The sequence below is a fragment of the Molothrus ater genome, chromosome 21, assembly GCF_012460135.2.
Source record: "Molothrus ater isolate BHLD 08-10-18 breed brown headed cowbird chromosome 21, BPBGC_Mater_1.1, whole genome shotgun sequence".
In the NCBI taxonomy this organism is placed as follows: Eukaryota; Metazoa; Chordata; class Aves; order Passeriformes; family Icteridae; genus Molothrus; species Molothrus ater.
This window is the reverse complement of record NC_050498.2, coordinates 6349031-6367944: the sequence shown is the minus strand read 5'-3', so window position 1 is coordinate 6367944 and position 18914 is coordinate 6349031. Positions and strand designations below refer to the sequence as shown.

General features: G+C 43.5%; 1 protein-coding gene across 5 annotated transcripts; it reads right to left on the bottom strand.

Annotated features, from left to right (window-relative positions):
• Positions 1 to 527: 527 nt before the first annotated feature.
• Positions 528 to 17257, bottom strand: CRK (CRK proto-oncogene, adaptor protein). 5 transcript variants are annotated; one of them, XM_036395008.2, is made up of 4 exons: positions 16944 to 17257; positions 9378 to 9913; positions 6538 to 6642; positions 528 to 3801 (listed from the first exon to the last, which is right to left on the bottom strand). In XM_036395008.2, exons 1-4 carry the CDS (start codon positions 17185 to 17187, stop codon positions 3664 to 3666), a joined length of 1023 nt encoding a protein of 340 aa, XP_036250901.1. In that variant the 5' UTR covers positions 17188 to 17257; the 3' UTR covers positions 528 to 3663. The 5 variants fall into 5 exon arrangements, with proteins under 5 accessions (XP_036250901.1, XP_036250897.1, XP_036250900.1 ...); XM_036395004.2 differs by lacking the exon at positions 6538 to 6642; XM_036395007.2 differs by lacking the exon at positions 6538 to 6642 and having other exon boundaries at positions 3715 to 3801; positions 9548 to 9913.
• Positions 17258 to 18914: the final 1657 nt, after the last annotated feature.

Below are 18914 nucleotides of genomic sequence, written 5' to 3'. Positions count from 1 at the left end.
AGCACCTGCACACCCTGGCCTTTCACTGAGTTAGTGCTCTCACACCACCACACATAAAACCAGCTCTTCTGAACCATTTGTAGACTCCTGCAGGAGATTTTGCTGGTATTCGCTTGTGTAACTTTGTTTTCACTGGTATTTCTAAGAATATATAAACAGCTTTTGATCTTCCCAAACTTCCCATCCAAACAATCCCCAGACTCTTCCCTGACACACTTGCTCAGGTAGAATTGAGAGCAAGAGCTACAAAATCTCATCTTAATATTCCTCACAAGTTTGGTTTTTTTAATGAGAATATACATTTCCCCCAACCCCTTGACTCATTTAATTACAGAAAGTCACCTTCTTTTAGAAAAAGCCATATTTTATTGTTTGATAAGTTAATTTAGTTACCTTGGTTTGTCTTATTTCTCTAGTGCTGTGTTTAATGATTTTCATACTAACATGGCCAATTAAAAATGGCCACACCCCCTCTATTTTTAATAATTACATGCAAGTACTCCAAGAACTGATTGAGAATGACTGAGTCAAAGTTTTGGCTATACTTTTATTTACTTCACGTACTATGAACATATACATTACATGCTACAAAAAAATAAAAAAGGACTTTAACTGTCAAGAAAGTGGATAGTGTTATAATACAATGGCACATGTTCATATTTTTCTCCAAACAGGTTTGGTTAGAATCCTTCCCCAAAACCATTAACAAAAAGGAAGTGTTTTGCTCTTAAAGATGATTAGAAATCTTTGCATTATTAACAAATACAATTCAAACAGATTAACAAGATTTAACCAGGTCATATATTAGTAAAAAGGCAGGGGCTTACCAAAATGAAATATATATTAAAAAACCATAGCAGCCAGTTGTACTTTTTAGTGTGATATAACGTGTAAATGCACCAGAAGAACACAGTGTAATTGAGCATTCTGCTTTCATGGTGTATTTCTAGAAATGATTATTCTAGTTCTAACACCTGCCTATGCACAAGAGACCAAAACCACAGCCAAGGAAGAGACAAAAGATTGTGACCAACATTCTGAGCAATGATTTTTTTGCACGCATTGGGAGAAGGGAGGGAACAAATAGAAGAGGATAAACAAAGGCCACAAAAGGATTTCCTCTACATGTTCATGGACATGGGTTCTACCTATTTCCCTTGAAGACCCTGACAAGTTGAAATGTCTATTTTGTCCAAATTCATACTCCTTTCTATCACCTATAAAACAAAATCACATTTCAGCTTAGAACTGAAGAGTGGGAAACAGTTGCAATAATGTATCAGTCAGCTAAAAATGCTTGAGAAGAACTTGGGGTTCTAGTGTAACAGCAGCTATTAAGACTCCTCTAGTTTCCTTATTTTGCTCTTTCAAAGTGTACAAATATTCACAATTTATACAATCTTAACAAAACCACATCTACAAAGTTTGCAGGGAACTTGCTAGTTAATTCAATTAATGTCTTTTGTATTAAAAAGGCAAGGTTTGCATAATAAAACTTCCAGAAAAATGATCTTTTGGTATCTGAATTCCTGATTGGAAAGGTAGAAACATATGGGCTTTCATTAACTGCAATTGCCAGAAATACTTCAGAACAGTGTCACTCTAATGACACAGTGTTTATTATGTTCCTTTTGCAATACCTGAAGACAAACATAAGCATATATGGGCAACTGAAAAACTCAGTTTTAAGTCTGTTATTTAGAGTGCAGCTGAACAGTTACAGTGAATATCAAGATCAGAGGAAAACAACAAATCAGCCTTAAAGACCCTGATAAGTTACAGAACCTAGAGTTAGTTTCACAATTTTTTCCCCTCAAAGTAAATTTTGTACTAAGCTAGAAGAGCTCCCACAATCACTGGCACGTCACCCTAACCAGAATAGCAATCCAAGGTAGAACAGAGCTGCAATTCCTTGTTTCCATTCTTACCCCACTGTCCCTGCTGTCAGTTTTTGATTTTAATCCTCAGTAGTGCTCATGAGACTGGTGATGGACAAGTGTGATCAACGTTAGTCCACAGAATTAATGAGTGCCCATAACCTGAACATTACTCAGACTTGCTGATGGATTAGTTTTGAAGTAAAACAACTAGTACTTAAATAGAACAGAAATATTATCATTTCCAGCATGTTACAGAGTTCTGAGGTAAAGTGTTACCAGTATTGTTGTAGGGTCGATGCCTTGCAGCAAAGGCCTTGGCAGCACATGCAACCCATGAGCCTTGGGGTCACACGGGTCTGAAGCAACCAAACCCACCAGTTTCAGTTTGATACTATTTAGAAAAACCCTTCTGCATGGATTATACTGTAGTCAAAGTTACAAAATTTAGTTTGGTCACCAGAGTGCTGTGCTTGGAAAGCAACCCAGGGTACAGGCAAGGGAGAGTTATTTCAGTGTTTAATTTCAGTTTACAAAACTTACTAAATCCATTCTGATTTATATTAGAGAAAACCAGATAATTAGAAGAACAGACTAAAAAACAACCATCAAGCAGTACATAATACTGCCTACTCAATGCACTGATTTTCATCATGAGCTAGGAAGCCATATTTACTCTATTATGCCTTTTGAGAATCAATCCAGAAGCACACAATTATTTTCCATTAGTTTATTAAAAATAAAATCCTCATGAGTTCACTATCAAATATTTTACAGATGGGAATTAAACCAGAAGAGTCCCCAGACTGTCTTTAAAATAAAACTAATATTTGGTTTGTCAGTTCACCGTGCTTGACACTGATTTGTACTGTAACAGTATTGTACAATATTGAAGAATTCCAGAAAAATTAAACTAGCCCTACACAATTTCATTTTATTGGAAAGCAGTGTCAATATTTTAGTATATTTAGTGAATCAAACACTGCTTTAAAGCTACGTATTAAAGTGCTATGCACGTATTTTTCAGCACTGATATGGAGGTTTACACTTCCATAAGCCTTGTATTTGTGGATAAAAGGAGATACTGTGTGTTAATAAAAATCTTAAATTAAAATCAGCTGCTATGTTTGAAGCATCAACAGTACTGAAGAAATCAATCTAGTGTCCACAAGCTTCTAGAATTCTGAGGTTGATTGGATCTGTCATTTACCATGGAAATGGTAAGGATCTGTAAATCATAAGGCTGTGCCCAGCGGGCCCTGCCTCAGTCTGTGCTGTGCACAGCTAACTGACCATGCAGAGCCTTTCTAGGACAGAGAACCAGGATGGAAGAAAACACGGAGAGAGCTCCAGGAGAAATTTGTGAAATTTCTATCAAGGTATTGAATTGTCTACGGTTGATCTTCATTGCCTGAGGAAGAAGCAACATAAGCAATGGGCCCGGAGAGAGCTGTAAATGTTCTCTGAACACCTACAGCACTGCTTTCTCCAGCTGCTGCTGCTGGAAGGTCCAGGCTGCCATGCACGTGGACATAAGCAGGCATTACAACCTCTAATCATGGCCTAGTTCTGCCACTGGACACACGAGTTATCTACTGTCGTACCCTGAATTACACGACCCTTGCTTAAGGAATGGTGGTGCTGAGTCCCAGGGGTTTGCAGGTTATCAGAATGCTTATCCAAGCAATACCACTTGCAGCGTCGGTCCGAGCTTAGTCTTGATGGCATCTGCAATAAAAACAAGTTGAGATTGTTCCCATCTATAAGAGCAACTGTTGAGCCACACTCAGCTGAAGTCCTCGTCAGGATTCTGTTGATCCAGCAGACGGACGTGTGTGAATGGAAAGTGACCACGTCTGCCATTACATTCTCCTTCCCACTGACCACTCATGTTAATCTTTGTGACCTTTACCAGCTCACCGACCTGTGGGGTAAGAAATAAACACGTTACAAACCAGAAATGCAGGCAGGATCAGCTGCCACCCCTCCCTGGTGTGCTTCACCCACGTGCACCAGATACACACCCATAAAAAGCAGCTTTAGTCCAGACATTGTCTGTCCCCAATGCCATTCACTCCAAGAAAGTATATAAAGAACTGTGCCTAAATCAGGTGAGAACCACCTGAACTGAAGAGTCAGTAATCCAAAACCAATCTTTCCAAGTGCTCCTGGGACCTGCCATAGGTGCTATCCTGATAAACGTGCCTTGCTGGGCTGGGACTCCATGCAGAGCCTCAGAAAGCAAGGCACGTCCATTCCTACTTGCACCTGGACCAAGTGGACACTCATCTGCAAGCTCAACTGCTCTTTAGTTTTGGAAAAGTTTCCACTTCTCAAGTTGGAAAGTGGAGGATCTCTCTCTCTTCACAGATTATAACAAGTGTGTAAAGTGCCATAAGGCTGCTCTGTTCTTGCTCTGGACATCCAGAGTCAGCCACTACCAAAGGCAAAGCCAGATGGCATTCCAGGCTTTCCCAGCATGGATTTCTCAGAGAAATAAATCCCACTGAATCACAGAATTGTTTAGGTTGGAAAAGATCTTCAGGGTCAGAGTCCAACCATTAACTCAGCACTGCCAAGTCCAGCACTCATGGGAATAGTAAAGACAACAGATGCCTCTCCCACTTGCCCAGGAACACATCTCCCATTCTAATCTCCACCCCAATATTGCCAGCACCAATTCCAAAGGCACCCTCTATCATCCCCCTGTGACACAGGGACAAACTGCACAGCCACAGCAGGCCCTTCCCCAGGGCTGTGCAGATAGTTCAAACCAGGACACGAGTCTAGGTGTGATCAGTGCCCAGCTCTGCTCATATTGAAGGGTACTTAATGAAGTGGCAGGCACACAGCCCGAGGAAGCCCAGTGTACATTGTAAGGACACTCACTGCAGAGTTCATGAATGCACCACTGAGAAGCTGTCTACCCATTCTACCCCTCTGCAGAATTTTATCAATAATCTGATTTACGAGTAAGCCACAACGGTTTTTAGAGTTCTTCCCACATCACAGATGGAGGATGCTTTTGGGATAGATAGACTCTATTTTCTTTCACTAATACTGTAAATAAACTCTGAGGGTGTGGCCAAAGGCCTCGCTGCATTTCATCCAGAAATTCCCTGAATATAGAGTTATAGTTTACACAGATGCTCATCACTGTGTTCCAAATCCATCCAGAACACAACCTCATTATTTGCACTTTCCAGGCAGCCAACAAAGAACAAGGAAAACAATTTCAGATGTTACCAATCTCCATTAACTTTACAGGTTTTAATCACTTGAAATCTTTTGCCAGAACAGCTTTTAACAGTTCATAAATTCAACTCCTTTCATGGACATTTAATTAAGCTTCCCATACCTCTCATGATTACTTATCTGGTAATGAGAGGTCCATTGGGACTCTTGCTGTAGCTTTATTTTGCCTTTTGTAGTCATTAGTATAGACATTTTAATGAATCATATTTTGAAGAAAATCCTCTTATGTATTAGCTACAGGCAAAAAGGAAGCCTTCCTCCAGTTCTGAATGCAAGCTTCAGCTCTTTAGGAATTTAATCATGCAGTTTGTGTAATTTTGCTACTGCTAATAACCACTGGGGGGGTTGTACCAAAAAAATACTCTGCTGACCAAAACAATACATCAGCTATAATTTAACAAGGGTTAGATTCAATGTGACAATACTAGAAGTGGAAAATCTGATTTCCTAATCACAGCCATTACCAGAACAACGTCCCAGATAACTTCAAACTGCTTCAGACCTGGATGTAATCTACAGATCAGCCCTCACCAGAGCAGTGTTTAACCTCCAGCCCACTGGGAAGGGAAAAGCCCCACTTGCACTGGTTTGCAGAATGTTGGCCTTTGCTCTATCACACCCTAATTAGTGTTCATTAGGGGTTATCTTGGATGCCTCACAATAAACTCACCTGCAAAAGGTGGGTCCAACAGAGCAATGACACAGCTACACTATGGGATGCTTGTGAGCTCCCCAGCTCCCTGAGCATCCTGGAGCTGCTTTTTGGTTCCAGGGGTGTTTCAGGGTCACTGCAGCCAAGGACACTCAACTATGAACTCCCTTACTGTACAGAGCTACACCTGAAAGCTGCTTTTCAGTAATTGTTCAATGAGGAGAGACCTCTGAGATCAAATATTCCTTTCTTGCCAGTAATTTCATTTAGCAGACACACTGATACAGTTTTTATTCCCATTTCATTTATGTATATAAACCTTCTCATTCATTCTTACATATCTATCTATAAATCTTTACAAGTGTCAAAGCAGGACTAACTCTAAGCAAGCATGGACCATTTCACAAATGCTGACTTAATAAAATGGCTCCATTAGAGCCTGACTAACTGAAAGATCTTTCTAGATCTGCTTCAAACCTCTGCCTAGTAAGCTGTATTTCAACCACTCTCCTGCAGACAGTATAGAGAACCCTTCCAAAAATTACTTATTATTACAAGTGCTGAAGTTTTAAAACCTTTAGGCTAGGAGTGGATGCTGTCTCAGAATTCTCCTCACTTTCAGCATTGATTTATGGCAACATTAGTCCATAGTGCATCATCCCACCAAGCACAGCACCTCAGGAACAACACTGTACCCTGCTAGAAAGCCAGCTTTGTCTCAGTCTTCATCAGAAGCTTTACAACTAAATATACCCCATATGCTTCAAAGCAATACTGAAGGTTCAAGTGAAGACTTCTGTATGCTGTGGTTTTATTCCAAGTACTCCTCTTTGGTGAGGTCAAGGTGGCAGAGTTCTGCTACTGTTACAAAGAAAAAAAATAAATCGATCGATCTCAGAGTCATTCACCACACAGATCTTCCCTTTTCCTCCTCTATTTTCTCTTAAAATAGACTGCAAACTCCTTGCATAGGTCCAGTTACATGCAAAATAAATGTTAACTTCTGCTGAATCTTTTCTCCATAATAGAGCACAGACTTTGTTAGAACATCATCTGCTCTGATCCTCCTTCCCTGAACTCTTCAAAAGCATGTCAGGCTTAAAATAACAGAACAGCACAGATATTCTGTTTGCAGTTTGGGCAAAAACTGTTTGATGTTAAGAATCTATTTTTCTAAGAGAAGCAGTGGGATCCACCCCCTCCCATGAATATTGCCAGATTTAAGGATAAGAGTTTTCATTTGGAAAGAATCCCACTTGCTGTATTTATAAAGAGGTCTGGGCAAAAATGGCCTGATAAGATTTACATAATGCTCTCTACTAAGTTATCTAAGAAAGAGATCTCTAAATAAACAGAGAAGGAACACCATGAAGTGAAAGGGAATGTGGAGAAAGGAGACAACAAGAGACAGCACTTTGATAGACAGGATGAAGGAAAACTTGGTGAAAATGAAGTGCATATTGCTTTTTTCCTGTACAGACATTGAAAGCAACTCAGTAACATTGTGATTGGAAGTGATAAAAGCTGCCAAGCTTTGAAGGCCACTAGAAGCAGTGATAAATGGCTCACTTTTTAAAACTACACGTTTGCAATATTACATACAGAATGAAGAACCACAAGTGCTATTGCATTTCTTAAATGGAGAGCAAGACAGGAATATAATACCCTAACCAAGAGGGCCAAGGTGTCAACTGATAAATATTGAAGTAGTTTTAAGAGGCCCACAAAGGCCATTTCTGGACATCAGAAATCTCCTGTGGTCACACAGCCAAGCTGAGCTGACACTTCTCAGCTCCCTCTCCCAAATCCTTCAGCTACTCAGCCTTTCCCATCAGTTAGTAAAAGACTCTAGAGGTGTAAGGCAGCTCAGAAAAGAGAGGTGCTACCCACAAAACTGCTCTTCCTACAGCACAGCACTCTTGCCAGATCATGTGAGTTTTGGTGAAGAGGATTGAACTAACCCAAGATCAGCCCTGGCACCCACAAGCTGCTCTCCAGCGTGGAAAGCATTTCCTTTCACTCTAAGTTGCTTATGGTCTGGATTAGCAGCATTTCCTCACCCTCCCTGTTTCACTCCATGCTCCCAAATCCTGCACTGGGCAGCAGTGTGGGGCTCTTTAGTGAAATAAAGTGTGAAGTTAAGGCTTAAGAAAATGCAAAATTCAGAAAGAAAGCCAAAAGGTTTTGCTAAATATGCCCCAACAGTATCCAGAGGCTGAAAACCAATCTAACATCTGGTAATTACAACAGCCTGCATTCAGGAATGTTGCCAAGCTCCAGGAGGTACCTGGGTGGAAAGGGTGAGAAAAAGAGGGAAAGAGACAGCATTTTAACCTTTATGAGAGTTTGAAGGGTAAAAATCCTCACATTTCCCCAAAATCTGCTGAGTTTACATCAATTTCTATACCTGCTTCTCAACCTAAAATTATTCAGCCCTGTAACAGAATGTGTAGCAACTCAGAGTGTATTTCCTACCTACATGGGAGAGATTTCACATCTGCCAGGCTGCACATCAGTTACCCATCTGCAGCATGTGCTGCACCAGACACACACCCACAGCTGCCAGATGCCTGAAGTCCTGGAGTGCCCCCTGTGCTATGCACAATTACACAAAGTATTTGAGAGTGCAGAGGAGATGCTCTGACTCAGCACAGAAACTGCTTTTTCCCAAGTACTTAAAATGTTATATAAACAGGAAGTCAATTAGGTATCAGGAAATTCCAGAGCCTCTAGCTCAAAGAAAGCCTAGATTAAAGGATACAATTTACATATCCCAAGGCAAAGGTCTGCCACAGGGAATACCTTAGTCTCAATTTCCTCAAGTGTAACTTGGGGGAGGACTATCTGATGTGGAGAGATAGAGCACTCCAGACACCTTTTTAAGAGGAAAAAAGAGAAATCAAAAAGGGCCTGTGCAATGACTTGATCCTGTCAGGAAGTGAATCAACCTGGGGAAACCTCAGTGCTTTACTGCAAACCCTGCTCCATCAATCACTGCTTTATACCAGACTAACAAACTGTGGTGTGAACTGTAAAATGCTCCTGCCTCAAACCTAAACCCAAAGTAATCTGCTTGAGGTGATGTTACAATTAAATTCTATGTGTGATCATCATCTCAGTCCAGGTAATTTCAGAGTGTACCAATGTTTCTACTGATTGCTTTAAAACTGCTGACACATTGGGGAGAAAAAAATACCCAACACAACACAAACCAACAAACAACCCAGCACACCTTGAACAGATTGTGGTGAGGCACACAACAGCAAACACAGGTTCAGACACACCATTTATGAGCTGCTCCCTCTCCCTCCCCCCAAAATAAACATTTCAGAACTGAAAACATGGATGGGGAAACACTTATGTTAGTGATGGTTGACAACAGACACGATACTGGTTCAGTAACCTAATAATAATCAACAATAATTTAATTTACAAGTGACTCGAGTCACTCGTTTGATCCATAACTTATTAATGACGACATAAAACCAGCACAACAAAGCTTTTCCCTTTCTCATTCCTCCAAAACTAGCACGTGAGCGAAAGGGAAATCCCTTGAACAGATCTCTTCCTTCTAAATTTTGCCCATTATGTACCTCCAAAGCCAAGGCTGTCTTGTCGTAGGCATTAGGGACTCGCTTCTGGATAACCCGGGCATAAATAGGGCCATTCTGGAGGTTAGGGAGCGGAGTGTTGATGCTGGGCTGGGCATAGGGCCCTGGCTCCGGCCCACCCAGTGGTTGTGGGTGGGAACTATCCTGGTTACCTCCAATCAGAGTGGGGACTGAAGCAGAGGAAGGTCTATACTTCTCGACGTAAGGAACGGGTATCATTCCCCTCTTCCCTTCGCTGTCTTCTGCGTTCCACCACTGCTCTTCAGGCTTATCCCGGATTCTCAGGATGTCTCCTTTCTTAAAGGGGAGGTCTTCCTCATCATTGCCATTAAAGTCAAAGAGGGCTCGCACATACTCGGCCTCCTCCTGCCTGAGGATGACCCCGCTGTTCTGCCTCGAGCGCGAAACGGGTTCTATCAAGGTTGTAGTGTCCAAATAGTGAATTTTGTAGAATTCCAGTAAAGATGGCAAAGAATCAAACTCTTGGTCACCTATTCGAAATCTGGTGGGATTCGACCCTGAAAAGAGAAGGCAACATGTCAAGGAGAGCATTAAAACTACAAATCAAACCTTTGAGAAGACAAATATATTTAAACAGAAGTATTTCAACACCGAATTTGATCACCATGACATCATATTCAGCTTTTCTGAGTATTTTCAATCAAAGGCAGCACTATCATGATCATGAGTACAGGTTGTTTTAAAAAGATTTTGTCAAGGAAGGAAAAGAGAAATTCTTTGGCACCACCAAACTTCCCAAATTATGATAAAAATATCTTTGTTTCTTTCAGTATTATATGGACCCAACAGATGAAAATGCCCAATACATTAGGGTTTCTCAGGAGCCTGTACAATTCTCCTGTTTTATACTCTAAATATAGGAAGTAAATTTTGGTACCATTTCAAGAAAATTATTTTTTTTAACTCTCTTCTGCTGTTCAGATCTATTTCCAAAGAACAACACTGCAACGATGCTCATTTACCTGTTGTAACACCTTGGGTTAAAGGCATGGACACTACAGAAAACTGCTTTGCACGGCAGCAACAACTGATGTCAATGAGCAAATAAAGTTATTTTTCATTTTGATAAAAGGTACCAGTAAAGAAAATTATCTCCATTCCATGCAATGTAAAGCAACAACCTATATTTTCATAACAGGTATGACTCAGCCTTTTAATCTCAAGTCTTGTAGCTTCTTTGCCATGTTTGTCAGATGGAGCCTAAGGTATAAATCCAAACCTCAAATACATTGGAATACAGATGATGTTCACATCCAAGCCATTACAAGCATCACTACAACTGCAGAATATCCATTTCCAATCTGTGTGCTGTGCTTTTTTTCCATTTTATGTTCTTCAGGCTCAGCTAGGGAAAAACACACACACGATGTTCTATTTCCACCATGCCCCATGCCATCAGTTATGGGAAGAACTGGGGAAGGCTGGGGGAAGGGAGTGCAGATGACAAGATTTATACTTTAATGAGTAACTCTTTTAGCAAGACAGAGATGCTTACTTTGCAAGTCTGTTTTCTCTGCAGGGAATATCTAACAGTCTCCAAGCCTTAGCTCTGGAGTACAAAGCTAGCAGAATCTTTCAAGCTGTCACTGATCCAAAACTCCCTGCAAAGTAGCACTGTCAGCATGGAAAGCCAATGTTACAACAAGTTCTTTCAGGAGAGCAGAAAGGGGTTCTAACAGAGAAAAGGGCAGATTCAATAAGAGCAACACCCGAGAAATGAGTTCTGAAGTATCCTGAAGGAACAGGAGCATTAGTGGAGCTGCTTAAAGGAAATTCGAAGGAGCAGAACTAAGTCATTGGAAAAAGCATGTCTGCATGCTTTAACAGCTCTGAAAGGCTCTCTAAAGAAATGAATACAAACACAGTGAGCCAAAATCCAAAAGCAATAGCCTTGAAAAACTGCAAAAAAAAACCCTCAAACTGGCATCACCATAGATAAAGGAAGTTAATGTAATTATCAGTGAGAAAAGCGAGCCCAGCATGGGAAGAGAATTAAGAATCCATCATATTCTCCCACAGTGTAGTGCTGAGAGGATGCAAAACCCCCTCAACTTTTGTTGCTGAGATGCAACTTAGAGCTCTAGACTTGGCCAGAACCCTGGAATTCCATCCCAGTGGCACTGTCAGCTCTGTGGGCTCACAGGACAGGAATTGTGGCTGGACAGGCAGCAATGCCCGCACCACTTCAGAACAGCTCAGTGGAAAACAGAATCTGGGAATGCTGCACTTCACTAGAGGTAGAAGTGGGAACACATCAGGTCTCAGACCAACCTGGTGACAGAAACATGCACAAATATCCAGCACTATTTTACCTTTAGCAGCAAAGCTCTTTGCAACCCATATGGAGAAGACTGAGTCTCAGGGAAGTTCAGTGACATGGAACTTATTTCACATGACAGAAACAGAGATCCTGAAACACCAATTTACCTCAGTGAAACCTGCTACAAGCTGACTCAGCCAGGGGGCTGAGCTCTGTCAGCAATGTGGGACTCACTGAAAAATCTTCACAGGTCACAGGAAATGAGCAGTTCATCAGTAACATTCATCAGCCTGGTCAATCTTCAATCTTCACCAGCATGAACAAGGCATTTTGGAGTGTCTTTTTTTTTTTTTTTTTTTTTTTTTCTTTTGCTTTGGAACAGGTCCACCCTCTTGAATTAATGCACAACAGCCTGAGGGACCTGCCAAGAGTACCTGAATACAAGTTGGACTTTAAGAAGAAAAGTCCTCTGGAACATTATGTACAGAGAAGGAGTGACAGAAATCACTGGACTGAATCCTGGAAAATCAGATCCTAAGAGGTGTTTTGCACAGCTGAACAACAGCCAGAGGACACAGACCCTCCAAACTCTGGGATCAGAAAGATCAATGCACTCCTTGAAGGGACAGAGAGAAAAGCATCAGAAGGAGAGATGTCACCCTCCCAAAGAGCACACTGCCAGAAAACCACGTGCACTTCTGATGCTTTTCTTTTAAAAAATGTATGGCAGCTACAGAAGATCTAGAACAAGAAATCTAAAAACTTAATCTAAATTAATCATCAATTAATATAAAGGCAGCAATCTCATAATCATCTGGAGAACTTAAATAGAAGACTCCTAAAATTTAGCTAAAACAGGCATTAAAAGGTCAACATAGTTCAAAGTCACAGGTGGTAAAATGCAGACTGGAAATAAAATACAACTCCACCTTCCCAAGCAAGGGGAAAATCTTCCATCAGTTTAAATCTTTTGTGGATCTTCTTCAGCTACAATGACCCAAGTGATGTTCACATGCAGTGGGGAAATGATTCCAGTCCCTACAGGCTCTTGACTTTTGTCATTCCCAGGTATAATGAAATTCACAGATTAACAGATTTCAGAGGAATTCTTCAGCCTCTTCTTTGAACTGTGACACTGCTCATACCTGCAGGCCAATGGAATAATTCAGGCAAGATCTAACACAAGAAAACGTTACAGCAACAAAGTGAGTGGGGTTTTTTGGGAATAAGAGCAGTTTTCCTTCATACTCCTGGGATTCCCCTGGAAGGCACAAGGCTGAGCAGCAGAGTGTGCACATCTTCTGAGGGCTCCCAGGAAGAGCACGAGCATGGACAGGTGAGTCCCTTGTCACTGCCTGTGAAACCTGGGACACTGGAGTACTGGAAATTCTCTTTCTGCAGCCTGGCACAGCTGAACAAGAGTTGCTCAGGGAGTACCTCCACCACCAGCACTGCTCAGCTGAGCAAGATGAACTTTTTGAATGAGAAGCACAAAGGGCTGAATATCCTCTTTCTTCCTTACTCCATCTTACTAACATAACTCCACCATCTCAGGATGCCACAAAAGGTGAGGAAAGAGTTAAAATCCAAAGGGTTCCACAACTGAAGAGAGTCTCAAACCTGGCTTATATCAGTTCTCTGTTTATGATGCACATTCCCTCCTGTCACAACCCTCTGACACTGAGCTGCCTTTGTGTCAGTCTGGGGAAAAGTGCTGGTGTATGCTTTAAATATTGTCCAGATCCTGGGGATCTGGGCTATAAACCATCCAATATTCTGCTGGTTGGGCAGGTGGTGAAACCACAGAGACACTTCTCACCTTCTCAGGGGGGTTGCATTTCTTCCTTCACTCCAATTGTTAGTGTCAACAGGGAGTTTTCTCTTTATTCCCAAGCTTTAGAAACTCTTCCTTCACGGAAATACAGGTCTTTATTTTTACATCTAGTTTTATTCTGTAAGGGTGGCTCCCTTTCCCAATTCAGAGTGTGTTTAGGGCCAGAAAAGCTGCTCTTATCAGCAGTAAGACACCCAATGATGTAAGCCACTTCCTCGTGGAGCAGATGGGAACTGGGCTCCGAAGGCACCACATTCCAGCCCTTGTGCTTCCCCCACCCCCACAGGGACACCTTTTTTCCTTCTTCTCAAGTACCTTCCTACTCATGCTGAGCAGAACAAATAAACCCCAGGAACACCCTATAAAAACATAAAACTCTATTGAGTGGAAGAGCTCTGAGCACACCAGGAAAACATTCACTGAGGAGTTACACTCATTTCTGATCACTGCAGTCATCATTTACAGATCACAGGATAACAGCAGATGTCTAATACAGGCACTTTCTAAAGTTACAACTAGCTTGCATTTAAATATATTTTTATCCCAATATAAAAATGAAAATAAAACCAAAACCCAAGCATCAGAGTTAAACCACTCTGCTCACACATGCCTAAAGCCACTTCAGCCAGGGCTAGGTGTGGGTATCATTCTGTAAGGACTCTGTGATTCCAGGCAGTTCAGTCACAATGGAGGGGATTTAGAAAAATTCAATTCACAATCATGTTCTTAAAACTCCTAACTGTGAAAACGTCCATTTCTGCATTTTAGCAGTTATATTTGTCTACTTCAGACAGACAAATTTAAAAACATTAAGGCTTCTATCTCTGTAATGCTGCATTCTCAACAGAGAGCATTTCTAACTTTAGGTATTTCAGGCATTTTTTAGTGCATATCACACATTTTTACCCCAAGCCTCCATGTCACATCATAAATACATGATACATTAAATATTTCCTCTGCTGTCCATCATCATGCTAATGCCTGCATGGGGCACTTTGTCTTCTTTGGGATTTCTTTAGCCATTACTGTGATACTTCATCACAAAGTATCCATTTCCACTGAAAACAGAATGTTTTTCTTTCCCATAATTCAGTGATTTATCCTATTTTTAAACATCATTAAAACATTCCAGGAAGACATAAAAAATTCTGTTCAATTATTTTTTCTTTGTTATGTTGAAAAATCACCTGCAAGAAGTTAGAAACTGCAGCATCAGTCAAAAGGTCAATTTAACAAAGAGTTTGCAACTTCACTTTCTACTTCAGAAATCAAAGAAGGTATCATGTTTTTGTGATATTGTGGTTTTTAGGGAAGCCAGAGCTCCTCATCTCATTCATTCTGTGCTGAGGCTTCCCTGTCCCTGAGAGCAGCCAGGAATTTCACAGACACTGAGCCCAACACAAATCAACCCAAGAACCCAACCTGGAGTATTCAAATTTCCCAGAGAGACCTGTGCATTTGCCAAACAATAAAATGCTAAAAAATTTATACCATACTAAAATATAGTAATTTTGTTTTTCCTAATGTTTTAACTTGGCCACAGTAAACAAGCAGGACAATTTGCAAACATTTAACTCTTTTCACTGCATTAGCTTCCCTACTCAAACACGGAATCATCTTCAATCTTCTGCTGTTTTCACCTCCCTTGCACTGCAGAACAACCTCCCACTTATTTTCTTCTGGAAGAGCACCTTAATTACACTTGGAGTATAATTCAATATACACCTCCCCAGCACCTTCTTTGGTTGGAGTGTGAAGACAGCAGTATCAGCATGGAGGCATGATTTAATTAAAATTACTGAAATCAGCGTGGGAGTGTCTGTAGTGCAGGAGATGCATCACCCCTCCCCAGAACCTCCAGGGGGCAAATAAAAAGGAGACCAACCAAAACATAATTATACTTTTCCAGATATATTAAGCCTACTGTGGCATCAGCTTACACAGCTACTCTTTTAAAAAAGAAGAGAATTACAAGGTACTTCATGATTTTAACCAAAGCCAGCCCACAGAATGCCACAAAATGTCACTGAGCTTAGGATGAACACAAGAGAAAAGTCAGGATGGCTGTACTGAAGTGATGCCACTGTTTTTCCAGAGATGAGTTGCTCCCCAAAAAACAACTGCCCAGAAGTGACAGGCACTCATGACCCAGTGTTTTTTACTGTCTTTAAAATCCAATGAGGTTGGATTCACAACGAAGCATCCTGGTGACTGACTCTGCTCTACACAACACCAGCCATCCTTGTCAGCAATTACAGCAGCACACACGGAGCAACAGGAGCCCACCCCATTCTGACCCCCACAGCAGCAATAAATTCCACTTCCAGCTGAATTCAGCCACCTTTAACTTCTACCTGTGGAGCTCTGTAACCTGAGTGCACTGTGCAGCTCCAGGAGGTTCCTGGCATAAACAGGATGAGTTTAGACTTTCCCCAATTTTCCAATCTGAAATGCTTCCCCTGTGTGACAGTGCAAACCTACTGGCACTAATCTTGTTTTCTCTCAGATTATCTCCTCAGTCAAACACTCTGTGCAGAGACTGAAAAATAAAACAGGTCGTGTTACATCTTTCCACAACTGGTCTCCTATTCCACCCACAGACCTGCACGAGAGTGTCTCTATCTACTTTCTGCCAAACAAGTTCACCAAATATTTCATTACACAGGTTTACTATAATTAAAAATGATCTAGTGGCTCCTTGCAGAGATGCCAATCACACATCCAAATCATTTTGCAAGGATTAATATCCAAACTCGAGCAGTTCCAGCACCAACTTCCCTAATTCCCACAGGAGGGACACCAGTGCCTTTGGACTGCACGTTCTGACACAGCCACGGGTTCTGCACTGCTGGGGTTTACTTGGACTAAACAGCAAAAATTCTGCTTCTCCCTCTGGCACAATCGGCAGTGTTACACTTCAGCGTGTTGTTTTCATTATTATATGTTCAGCTGATGAGAAATAATATCAAACTTCTCCTTTCAAGGGGAAAGAAACTGAACTTCACATCTGATTTCAAGAAACCACTGCCTTTACATCCTGAGGAGTTCCCACCACTCAAACTCGAACTCAGCCTCCCCGATAACGCAAAACTGCCTTGTCAGAAGTCAGACTTTGGGGATGACACTTCCACAGAACCACCTCCCGGCTGAGATGACACGGAAAATCTATGAATTATCGCTAAGGGGGTCAGGAAAACAAAGAGGTGCGAGGCTGGAGCCGCGGGATGCCCAACTCCAGGACGCTGAATTTCATGTGGCACAGGACGGCAGATGCGGACAGTCGGCTCTGCTCGGGCAGCGGCCCCAGCTCCGAACGCGGCTTAACTCCACCACAAAGCGCTCCAGCCTGCGAACACCGCCCGGGCGCCCAGCGGAGCCGCCCCGGCTGCCCTGCGCGGGGCTGCGGGCACCGCCGGCCCTGGGGGTCACTCACCCGGGGCCCCGGGGCCCTCGCCGCCGGCCCGCCGGGCTCCCGCCGGCCCCAGGCTGTTGACGATGTAGTGCGAGACGCGGGAGCTCTCGGACACCGACAGCACGAAGTCGCCGGGGATGGTGCTCGAGTCGCGCACCAGGAAGGTGCCGTGGCGCTGCCCCTGTAGCAGCGAGACGGCCTCGACGCGGCTCAGCCGGCCCCAGTACCAGCTCGCCCGGTCCTCGGAGTCGAACTGCCCGGCCATGGGGGCCGCGCTCCTCCCCCGCCCGCGGCCGCCGCCGCCCGCGGAGCCGCTCAAAATGGCGGCCCCGGCCCTGACCTCACCTACCGGACGTGACCGCACGCGGCGAGCCGTGACGTCATCTCCCCGCGCGGGCGGGGTCGGTGTGAGGGCGGCTGGGAGGGGGAGGCGGGAGCGGTCGGTGAATCCCGGCGATCCCGGCAATCCCGGCATCGGTGGGGCTGGGACACACCGCTGCAATCAGCGAGTCCGGCCCGGGACCGAACACCGCCTTCTTAACCAGACCGGAGTGCCGCGTCCGGTCGTTTCTTGAACACCTCCAAGCGCGGTGACTCCGCCACATCCCTGGGCAGCCTTTCGAATGTCTGCTGACCTTCTCTGGGAAGAAGTTCCTCTTGATGTCCAGCCTTAACCTCCCCTGACACAGCTTGAGGCCGTTTCCCCTCGTCCTGTCCCTTGTTCCTTGGGAGCAGAGCCCGACCCCCACCTGGCTCCAGCCTCCCTTCCAGCAGCTGTGGAGAGCCAGAAGGTTCCTCCTCCTTTTCTCTAGGCTCAGCTCTCCTGGCTCACTCAGCCTCTCCTGGTGCTCCAGCTCTGTTCCCTTCCCTGGTCACGCTCCAGCCCCTCATTGTCCTTCCTGAACTGAGGGGACACAGTTCTCAAATGTGGCCTTACAAATGCCCAGCACAGGGGGACAATCTCTTCCCTGGCCCTGCTGCCACACCGTTCCTTGCCTACAAAGATGGGGAAGAGTCTGGAGAGAAAGCCTCACAAGAATGGACTGGGGACACTTGGTTTGTTCAGCAGGGAGAAGAGGAGACTGAGGTCAGACCTCACTGTGGTCTTCAACATCCTTCTGAGGGACAGCACCAACCTCTGCTCTGGGACCAGGGACAGGACCTGAGGGAACAGCAGGAGCTGTGCCAGGGCAGGTTGGATTTTAGGAAAAAGTTCTTCCCCAGAGGTTGCTGGGCACTGCCCAGGCTCCCCAGGAAATGGTCCCGGCCCCAAGGCTGCCAGAGCTCCAGGAATGTTTGGACAACACTGCCAGGGATGCTCTGGGATTGTTGGGATGTTTGTGCAGGGCCAGGAGTTGGAATAGATGATCCTTGTGGGTCCCTCTAGCTCAGTATATTGTGTATATTTTCATCTAGACATTGAAGGCTGCAGCTCACTGTGTTTTCCTTCAGGGCTGTGCCGGCAGCTTCTCTCCTCATCCTGCCAGCCACATATTCCCACCCCATGGCTGTGCCAGCACAGCTGCTTTCATGGGAGTGCACACTGAATTGGGCCAACGAGCTGTTCTGGGTTAAAAATAGCCCTGTGAAAGAAAAAGTTTTGTAGTTCACTGACTGCAGTACCACAAAGGTCTGCAACAGCAAAGAGCTTAAGTTCCACTGGTGTCACAGAGGAACCATGTGTGTGTGGGCATGCACAAATTAAGAGTTATATTTGTGAAAACAAAGCAATATTTACCACTTTTAGACTGTTCTCCAAGATCTCTTAAATGCCAGAGTAATATCTGTCAATGTGTGTAGAATCCTGCTCCAGCTCTGCTCAGTTCTGTGAGCTTTTTTCCAGAAAGGAATGTGTTTTTTCAACTGTGTGGTCTCCATTTGGCAGCACTTGCATAAACAATGTTAGAGCACAACTGTCCCTGACTGTGAGGGTGCTGTGCTCCTCCCTGCATCCAAAACCCTGCTTCTTTTAGGGCCCTGTAGCTGTGTCCT